The 10,704-nt window shown below is 37.1% G+C and overlaps 1 protein-coding gene across 1 annotated transcript in view; it reads right to left on the bottom strand.

The window, feature by feature from the left end:
- Positions 1 to 2,867: 2,867 nt before the first annotated feature.
- The window catches only part of BLOC1S5 (biogenesis of lysosomal organelles complex 1 subunit 5), a 45,421-nt gene continuing 37,584 nt past the window's right edge, over positions 2,868 to 10,704 (bottom strand). The window contains exon 5 of the mRNA XM_058733062.1: positions 2,868 to 5,501. Within this exon, the coding sequence (XP_058589045.1) occupies positions 5,322 to 5,501 (180 nt within the window). The 3' untranslated portion in view covers positions 2,868 to 5,321. The remainder of the gene's footprint in view (positions 5,502 to 10,704) is intronic.

The following is a 10,704-nucleotide window of genomic DNA, read 5'->3' as shown; positions in this document are numbered from 1 at the left end:
AAATGTGCTTTTCTTTACTCCAAGGAGATCCATGAAGGGGAAAAAGTCTCCTCTGAAAATGCCTTATCACAGCCCAACACTCACCTATGTTTGAGAATGAAATTCACACTACTTCTACGTGTATGTGCACATGTGCATGCATGCAGTGAAGGACAGGGGAGAGAGAGGCAGGAAACCCCAGAGGAAAACTGAAGGGATCCAGGGTTCGTCATGCCACAAGATACAAACTGGTGGTGCGAGAAAAATGAAAACACTATCTCCCTATAGAAACATATTTTAAATAAAAACTCCCCAAAATAAAGTTTAGAGGAATACCAACTCATAACCAAAATCACTGATATTAGAAAACAAATCACCAATATGCTTGTTTCAGACCAAACAACATACAACAAATTGGTAGATTTAGAGTAACAAAAAAGGAGAAAACATGAAATTATCATATACAGAATATAAACATTTACTATGTCTTAGGAAAAGAAAAGGAGGGGCAACTGGGTGGCTCAGTCGGTTAAGTGTCTGAATCGACTCTTGATTTTGGTTCAGGTCATGATCTCATGGTTCCTAAGATCGAGCCCTGAGTTGGATTCTGCACTGAGAGCACAGAGCCTGCTTGGGATTCTCTCTCTCTCTCTCTCTCTCTCTCTCTCTCTCTCTCTCTCTCTGCCCCTTACCTGCTCATTCTCTTTCTCACAAAATAAGTAAACATTAGATTAAAAAAGAAAAGAAAAAGAGGAAATAATGGAGCTATTTCAAATGACCAGGAATGTTTGAGAAAGAAAGAAACAACACTTTTGGTAAAGAAAAAAACAACTGTAGTTAAAAACTCAATGGGTTAGGGGCTCGGTTGAGTGTCTGACTCTTGATTTTGGCTCAGATCATGATCCCAGGGTCACAAAGATTGAGCCCCACTTTGGGCTTTGTGCTGAGCATGGAGCCTGCTTAAGATTCTCTCTCTCTCTCTCTCTCTCTCTCTCTCTCTCTCTCTCTCTCTCTCTCTCCCCCCCCCTCCCTCTGCCACTCTCCCCTGCTCTCTCTAAATAAATAAATTTTTAAAAATTAAAAAAAAAACTCAATAAGATATAAATTGGTTAGAGATGGCAAGAACGCCAAATTAGGGAACTGGAAAATAGATTTTTAAAGAAATATCCAGAATTCAACACACTGCAGACAAGAGACAAAATATGAAACAGATATAAAAGGGATTCGAAGAACAGTGGGATGGTAAAATATAAGTGTAATTTGATTTCCTAAAGGAGAGAACAGAGAGAATGAGCAATGTCAATATTTAGAGACAGTAGCTGAGAATTTTCCAGAATTGTGAAAAATCACTAATTTTCAGGTTTAGAAAGCTCAATGAATTTGAATAGGATAATAAAAAGAATTTTAAAAAGATCAAAAATACTGGAATTAAAATAAAAAAGAAAATCCACAGCTAGACACATTGTATTATGATGACTTTAACTGTAAAACACCAAAGATAGACTATAAAGAACCTGAGAGAGAAGACAGTTAGCTTCAAAGGAGTAGTGATCAGCTACAACTGTGATTTCAGAAGCAACAATGGATGCAAGAAGATAATGAAAGAATATCATTAAATACTGAGAGAAAATAATCATCAATCGAGAACTGTAGAGCCAGCTAACTTTCAAGGATAATAAAATGATAAGCTTGTGGATAAATCTAAATAAATACTGACTGTATAAAATAAAATAGCTATTTTTGTAGTGAAACAGATAAAATTAAAATTCTAGACACTAATTGATTGAGGAAATAAAACTGTTTAGGAAGATAGGAAAGGCACTAACTTTGGATTTTGTTAACTATGCAGGTTAAACTTCTTGGTAAGCACTGAAAGTTAAAAATTGAGTTTTACCTTTTTTTAAAAAAACATTTTATGTTTATTCATCTTGAAAGAGAGAGAGAGAGAGAGACAGAAAGCACAAGTGGGGGAGAGGCACAGAGGAGAGACAGAGTCCCAAGCAGGCTCTGCACCATGAGAGCAGAGACCAATGTGGGGCTCGAACTCATGGACCCTGAGATCATGACCTGAGCCAAGATCAAGAGTTGGACGCTTAACTGATTGTGCCACCCAGGCGCCCCAAGTTTTACCTTTTAAACTAGTAGAGGGAGTGTGAATGGAAAAAGAAAGCAAGGGGCGCCTGGGTGGCTCAGTCAGTTAAGTGTCTGACTTCGGCTCAGGTCGTGATCTCATGGTTCATGAGTTTGAGCCCCACGATGGGCTCTGTGCTGACAGCTCGGGGCCTGGAGCTTGCTTCAGATTCCCTCTTTCTCTGTCCCTCCCCCACTCAGACACACAGACAGACAGACACAGACAGACACAGACACACAGACACACACACACCCACTCTGTCTCTCAAGAATAAACATTAAAAAGAAAAAAGAAAAAGAAAATGAAACTCAATCTAAAAGAAGGCAACAAAACAACTAACCAACAAAACATGGGCAGTGAGCAAACAGAAAAGCACAAGAGATGAGATAAATGAATCCTAGTAAGTTACTAGTTTCAACAAATTTAAATGGATTAAACCCTCCACTTAAAAGATAATCAGATAGAAAGAAAAAAATCCACCTAGAATTTTTGTTAAAAAACACAGATTTAAAAGTAATACAAAACTAAATACAAAACATTACTAGGAATAGAAGCTATACTATAAATGTAAGATTTATTCTAAGCTTTGAAGAAAGAAAATGCTAAATTTATATGTACCTAATAAGAAAGTTTCAAAATACAGAAAATGAAAATTGACAGAATGACAGGAAGAATTAGAATATCCACTAGAGTAGGAAATTTCAACATATCTCAGAATCCGAGGGATCACTGAGAAGGAAAACAGTAAAACAGATAATTTGAACAACACTGTAAGTTTTTTTAATGGATACCCAATAACTGGAAAACAGTGTATGTTGAAACACTAGTGAAACACTTACAAAAACTAACAATATTTTAGGTCATAAAGCAAATAAATTTCAATGTACCAGTCTGATATGGCCCCATTCTCTAACCACAATCCAATTACAGCATAAATTCATTATAAGACCAATTTAAAAATCTACAGGTTATGAAATGAAAAACCACCCGCAAATATTAAGTCAAAAAAAGAAATCATAATGAAAAACAGAAAATACTTAGGCCTTAAAAACAAATGTTGCTATAGCACTTTAAAAGGACAGAACATTATTTCATTTGATCATAAAATAATCCTGTGAGCTACACAGAACCTATATTACCTCTGCTCAACCACATAAACAGTAGAAATGTTGAAAATTAAAGTTAACTTTTTATGTAAATAAAATATCTATCAAAAGTGCTTTGGAAACTGAGATGCGAGGGAAAATATTAAGGGGAAGGCAAACCAACTGTCTCTTTTACACACTATGTTGAATAGCTCACAAAGTTATAAATAAAGAATGTACTATCTTAACGTTTAAAGTTCAAGATGCCCACCAATTCATTTTAGTTTAAGAAGTCCTTTAGATCCTTATGTAAAATATACGAACTTATAATGGTATTTATTATTCATATGAGATGAACAAACACCATCAGAAACCTCTGCTGCACGAGTGGATGGAGGAACCAGTTAAGAGTACATTTGCTCTCACACACAGTCCTGATTTCTTGGTTATAGCATCTGTTCAAACGGTGCACAGGCAATTAACAGCATTCCAAAAATTGCCTACAGTACAAAGGGAATTTTCATTTAAGGTTCCCCTCCCTTTTCATGTGTGGGCTATTTTTGGAAGTACGGTTTTATTTTTTTCCATCCACTGAAAGAGAATTAAGAAAATTCCAACATGCCTTTGTGTCAGCAAGTGCTCTTTTTTAGTCCAGGTACCAGAGAATGATTGATGAACCTGTCAAGCCTACAGTAGCGGACAGAGAAAGTTGGCAGAAGTTCAGTGTTATTGAAAGAAATCTCAAATACTTATTTCATCTCCTCTATTAACTTTAATCACATTTTCAACATGGAGCCAAGAATGAAGCTTTGACAGGGGGCCATAAATTTACACAAGCAAGCATTGTCACTTTTCTGCAGTAGCAAGACTGAGATAACACAAGAGAGTCGGGTATTTTCTTTCCTGCCCCTTTCTTTACTGAAGAGCACTAAAAAAATATTTGAAAGATTTACCCATACCTCAAATTCATTTGCCATAAATCTCAAGAAATTATTGCATTTAATTTTGCTTGGTTTATGGCAAATAAAAAAATCAATTTAGTTCCTCAATTAGACTGTTAAAAGCAGGTTTTTTTTTTTTTTAAAGATCACAGTGATGACAGAATTGGTACATGTTTCATCATAATACACCTGCTTATGAGAACAGACGTTGAACACTAAAAAAGGATTTACATTTAACATGGATCATTTGCTATGTGGGCAAACACTTCTGGTTTATTCAGAGCCAGAATCTTTATATGGTTCCAGAGGGACTCCTTGGCAGATTCTGCTGATTACTCATTAAACAGTTGAAACATGTATGGACATTATTTATCTTACAAAGCTTACCCACAGCAAAACAGACACAAAAACGAGGTAAATGAGGTGAATACTACGGACAAGATTATGGTTCTTGGAAAGGCTAAAAGTCAAATCTATTTTTGGTAAGCTTTTCCTTCTAAGTATGTTTTAAAAGTTGAAAATATTAAGTGCCGGAAGGCCACAAAATTTAACAAGTGTGTTTTGTCACTCAGTGAAACACACGGCATTATGCTGAACTGCAAAATCTGTAACCTTTCCCAGCAGGCAGTTCAAAGGCCAACGTGGCCATCTTTGCCTCAGTAGAGACAAGGTTTTGACTGTCCCCTCTCTTAAATATGATCTCTGCTCCAAAGACAGTTGTTTTTTGTCTACATTACTCATGGAATAATACTGTATAACACTCTTCCAATAGCCAAGGACGTTATGACAGGCAGCTACTGTATCTGCTTCTAAGTCAAATAACTACTGTTCACCCTGTGTGAGAATGAATTCAATTATTTTTCTAAGAAGCCTGTACTTAACAGTTCTCTGAGATGATCAATGGAAAGAACACCCAATTCTGATTAACAAAAAACAAATTTGTACCATTTTTCCTGCTACTCCTCCCCATTCAAATAATCATATATAGGCACTTAAAACTGGAAAGATGTAGCTCTCTTCTATTAAACACTTAAGACTCCAGTAAGACCTTTCTTTCTTCTGATGTAAAAGTGCCACTGAATATATTGCTAAGCTTGAAGCAGAGGCTAAATGGTTTGGTAGGAACAGTTTTTTGGGGGAAGTCAATGTTTTCTTATTACTTTGTCACTCTTGTGGTTCAAGTTCTTAAAAGGTTGAAAATTTTGCTAGGTCCTTCTCCATCTCGGCATACTGTTCTTTAAGTCTCTCCATGGCTTTTCTGTGTTCTTCATCCACTTCAGCCTGTTTGCTGTGTTGTTCTTTCATGAAATCTTCCCACTGGATTATATGCTGTTTTTCACTAGCTATTAAATGGTCATTAAGAATCTGAGAAAAGAAATTTAAAAGTCACATGACATTTTTCAGACAATTATTCTGCTATGCAGAAGAGACAAACATAACTTTACCTCTTAATATTTGGTTACTACAGCAATAAGTTTGAAAGACACACGTTAAAATTGCATTACAGTTTTAATGTCCAATAGGAACATGACGTATAAAAACATCTAAGGCTTCTCTTACCATGACTGAACATGGGTAACCATATTTCTGAAATCTCAAAAATGTCTGGTATCTTTAAATGACAAAATCAAACACAATCCAAGTAAAAGTTTATGCCTCTATTTCTCCTCAAGTTCCATTTAACTACCTATAAATTTTACATCAAGTTTAAAGAATATATGCCAAAAAGAAGCATTATTATATTAAATTAAAGTGCAGGTCTTCCATATTTAGATACATGAAAAAACTATAGATTGTGAATCACTGGAAAAGAATGGAAGACATGTCTTCAATTCCATCCCTTAAAGTAAGTAAACACCTAACGCGTCTGTGTCAGATATATTAAGTTCTTCTTGAGATTTTCTTAGTATTTCTAGATGAAGACGAAAAAATTTCCTTTTGAGTACCACGACAATAATGATAAAATCACGTGTATGTCAAAAAGGCATACATTTAGTACAATTAAAATTATCTTTGAAGATGCACAACAAAGAGCTGAAGAGGAAAAGAGAGTCTGCAAAATAACTTTATCCTTTATCCCTGCCTTAAATGCTCTACATACATGTCTTCAGAAGTTAAGCTTTGATACAGACTAAGTCCTATGAAGCAAACAAAAACTGTGACAGATGCAGACCATAACAAGTTGCAAAGCGCCTCAAGTGAACACTAATTTCCAGCACTCTAATGGAAACAGGACACCTGGTATACGCAGACATTGGTGCCCAGGTGCCTGGCCACACCAGAAAGATAGGTAACAGGAAAAAAAGGAAGCTGTGTTTTCATGCTGCCATGTGTCCTTGCTGCTCTGGTTTCTCTCCCCTCTGAGTCCTGATGATAAACAGGATGAAAAGCTGGACGATCCATCATTCTTTAGGTATTTATGAAGCGCATATTTTTGCTAGCTGTTTTATCTATCTTACCTGCTTCTAAAAACTGCTCTCATAAAATTACATTACTTTCACTTTACAGATGAAGAAATTAAGGTTTAAAGGACACCACATTTAATTTCTTCACGGTCACTCAGCTATGAAGTTGGACTCAAACTTAGGTCTTTGTGATACCCAACCCATGCCTTTTCTATCACAAAGAGCAAATCGGATCTTTCCAGAGGAAGGTTTACACAGGTAGCTAAAAGTCTCTTTCGCAAGACAGAAACAACTATTAGAAGAGCTTTTTCTGCCAATGTGATCTGAAGTTCCTCTGCACCAAGCCTTTTCAAGCGAAAAGAGGCTGGATTAGAGGCTGAGGTTTGAGTTAAAGTCAAATGTTCCCTTTTAGTATGTGTCCCAGACCCTGGGACCTGCACAGGCACTACGGTGGTGGGTGAGAGGGCTAGGGAGGGGTTGTTGACGCTATAAATTTGGGAAACAGGTTAACCAAAATCCACTTTACCTTTTAACTTTTCAGCCTCATGGACTACAATTCTCCAAAAGATGAATAAAACATGAAGAATTCATTAAACTCTTTTCATGGAACTTTGGCAAACATATTATATTCTGAGAGAGAAGAAAATGCAAACGAGCTCCCTCAAAAATGGAATCCCGCTTTAGCTGTAACTTACTTTTTAATAAATACAGAAAACACTAACGAAACATGCACGCTCAGATGCTGTTTAACTGCCTTTTCTTTTCTTCTTATTCTTTTAGGATACGTACCATATCTGGCCCAGCCAACCCTGTGATTTGGACCATAAGGCAACAGGCCGGACTCCACTTCCCACCAGAGAGCACTTTTTCTAGTACAACTCCACAGAAAAATGAAGATTTGGGAAGCACACTTCAAATTCTGGTTCACTTGCTACTAGTTGCATGAGGGTGAGCAAGTTAAAGTTTCTTTAACTTTAAAATGAGGAGACTAATACTTTACAGTCATAAATAATATTTATGAAGACCAGAGGTAATACATGTTAAGGTCCTAGCTCAGTGACTGTGGAGCTTAATGAAAACTGATATTACTATTATATGAATTATAAGCAAAACATCTAGAAGCCAGATCAAACCACTTTTTATCTTCCCCATTTTTCCCTTTAATTTTAATAATTTAATTTCAGGGACAGATTCTTGTAATAATATGAATACAGGCACTCAAATAAAAGTGACTTTCCTCTTCCCATTCCTGTACTCAATTCAATCTTCCTTGATGATTCTACTATTTACCATCTGGTTCTAAGAAAAGACTTTAAGATGTTGCTAAATACTGGTATGTCTATTTTATAGTTTCAGGATGTTATGATATTTTATGTATTTACATGTAACTATCCAACTAGCTTTTGCATAGAAGACAGATCATGTCTTGGCCTCACAGTCCAGGTGAAAAGACGTTGAATGCTGACCAGTTTCTAATCCAGTTGAAAATCTAGTCCTGCTTTCTTATCAAGAAGTTCTTAAAGTCATTCTATTTCATAGCCTCTCACTTTTAATAACAGTAAGTGCTATGCAAACTTGCATTCTTCATAGCAATCAGTAAAAACAAAAACAAAAACAAAAAATGGAAGGCAGTTTATACATTCATATACTGACAATCCCATACTCTTTATATACATAAATAAAATTTGGCTACCTGGAAATAACATCTTCCTGAAATTTAGTTGAGAACTATATGGTAAGACTTAATCCATCAAAAGAAAAAGAAGATACCAAGAAGTCCAATTACAAGCATTGTGGTGTTCCCGAAAAGCTCTTCTGATTTTGAATCTACTTACCTTACTTTACACGTAATTCTTTTTTTTTTTATGTTTATTTATTTTTGAGAGAGAGAGAGACAGACAGACAGACAGAGCGTGAGTATGGGAGGGGCAGAGAGACAGGGAGACACAGAATCCGAAGCAGGCTCCAGGCTCCGAGCTGTCAGCACACAGCTTGATGCGGGGCTTGAACCCACAGACTGCAAGATCATGACCTGGGCTGAAGTCGGACACCCAACCAACTGAGCCACTCAGGCGCCCCACTTTACACATAATTCCAACCGTTAGTTAACTGGGTTTCCAAAAGTACACCATATTAAATGTCACAAATTAGAAAAAAAATGCTGATAAATGAGACCGGAAGAAATGATAGGCATCAGCCTTACATATAGGGCAGGAGAACACAGATAACAAAAACTTAAAACACAGTCTTTGAGGGCATTTGGTACAGAAAACCACTCTCTTGGGGTGCTTAGGTGGCTCAGTTGGTTGAGTATCCAACTCTTGATTTCGGTTCAGGTCATGATCCCAGAGTTGTGGGATTGAGACCTGTGTTGGGCTCCGTGCTGAGTGGGGAGCCAGCTTAAATATTCTCTCTCTTGGGGCACCTGGGTGGCATAGTTGGTTAAGTGTCTGACTCTTGACCTCGGCTCAGGTCATGATCTCACAGTTTGTGAGTTTGGGCCCAGCATCAGGCTCTGTGCTGATGGTGCAGAGCCTGCTTGGGACTGTCTCTCCTTCTCTCTGTCCCTCCCCTGCCTGTGCCTTCTGTCTTTCTCTCTCGCAAAATAAACAAGCAAACAAATAAATAAGTCAAAGGTTCTCTCTCTCTCTCTCTCTCCTTCTACCACTCTCCCTGTGCCCTCTCCCCTGCTCACATTCTCTCGCTTTAAAAAAAAAAAAAAAAAAAAAAAAAAAAAAGATTAAAAAAAAAGAACATTCTCTCTTTCTCTTAATTCCCTGACATCTCCATATTCACCATAATGTAAAACTGTATATTCTCAGTAATTCCTAATTCGTAAAGAAAGTTAGTCTATAACATTTAGTAAATTTTTTGCAAAAACCAGGAAAGTATGAAATTATATATATATATGTATATATACACATATACAAATTTTTTTGATTCTTAAACTTATTATTTTCTTTGTGAAGCAGCATGTGTACATAGTGTGGAGCACGTGCAGGCAGAGGAGGTCCTGGGGGTTCGGGGACATCACGGAGCCTCCTGCCCTCCCCAGGCTGCTGCCTACTCTTAGAGCCCTGCAGGTCCCAAAGACCATGGGACTCAGAATCCATCTGCAAAACACATCAGCTGCTTAAACAAGTATGAAAGATGTTTTTAAAGATTTCCATCCAAGATAAAGTTATAAAAGTGGAGTGCTTGAAGAAGATAAAACCTCAGCCTTGTGGTAAACTTGGCTAAAACTCCTAGACACATAAGGTTTTACTGTATACAATAGCAGAAAATGCCCCAATTAGCTGTCTCTCACTTACCACTCAAGCAAAAGGTAAACAGTGTTCTAAGTCAATAGGCGTGAAGGTTATCCTAGGGTGTATCTACTCCAAATGTGAGGACATGCGACCTGGCCAGCTGTGAATTTACTGGACAAAATAACAAGGAGCTGAGCAGCTGCTTCATCAGAAGCAGCAGATATGCCTCCCGACAGACTGCCACAATACATCCTCGGTGCCACCAAAGCCATTCTAATGCCAGCATGCGCCCCAGTTCATACACTTAGAAAATCCACAGATTTAGCTTGACGTGCCAATGAATCTGTTTATAATACAAAGAACTCTCAGAAAAATAAGGAAGAATCTTTTATACATACTGAACTAACTGTACACTACCATCACCTGTGCCCATCACTTTCAAAAATAGCCATTCTGCTTTTATGTTCAATTAATGGGGTTCTACAGAAGACTCAGTCTGAAATAAGTATTCCTCTAATTAAAACACATCTGAAAAACAATCCCATCAAACTATAGTTACATTCAAACAGATTCATACAAGTCTAATAGGAAGTGACAGTTCCCCTACATACATACCAAATCCTTTCTCTAGGATCCTTTTTCCTGGCATTATTACTAGTTCAATGAGTACTGAAGATTTTTTCCTGGTGTTTATACAAACATATTTCTTTAAGAACAACAAAATGAAGTCCTATTACATAGGATGGTCTGCAGCCTTCTCTTTTCAGTAATGACACAATATGTATGAGAGGCACAGCAACAGCAGGAGGGTGGGAGAGCTCTGCCCTGGGTGCAAGCAATAAGAGTGTATTGTCTGTAGAGAATTTAAATCAATGACACAAACAAATGAAAGACTGTGTTTTATCATCAGCAGGC

The sequence above is a fragment of the Neofelis nebulosa genome, chromosome 6 (assembly GCF_028018385.1).
Source record: "Neofelis nebulosa isolate mNeoNeb1 chromosome 6, mNeoNeb1.pri, whole genome shotgun sequence".
In the NCBI taxonomy this organism is placed as follows: Eukaryota; Metazoa; Chordata; class Mammalia; order Carnivora; family Felidae; genus Neofelis; species Neofelis nebulosa.
This window is presented reverse-complemented; position numbering and strand designations above follow the sequence as displayed.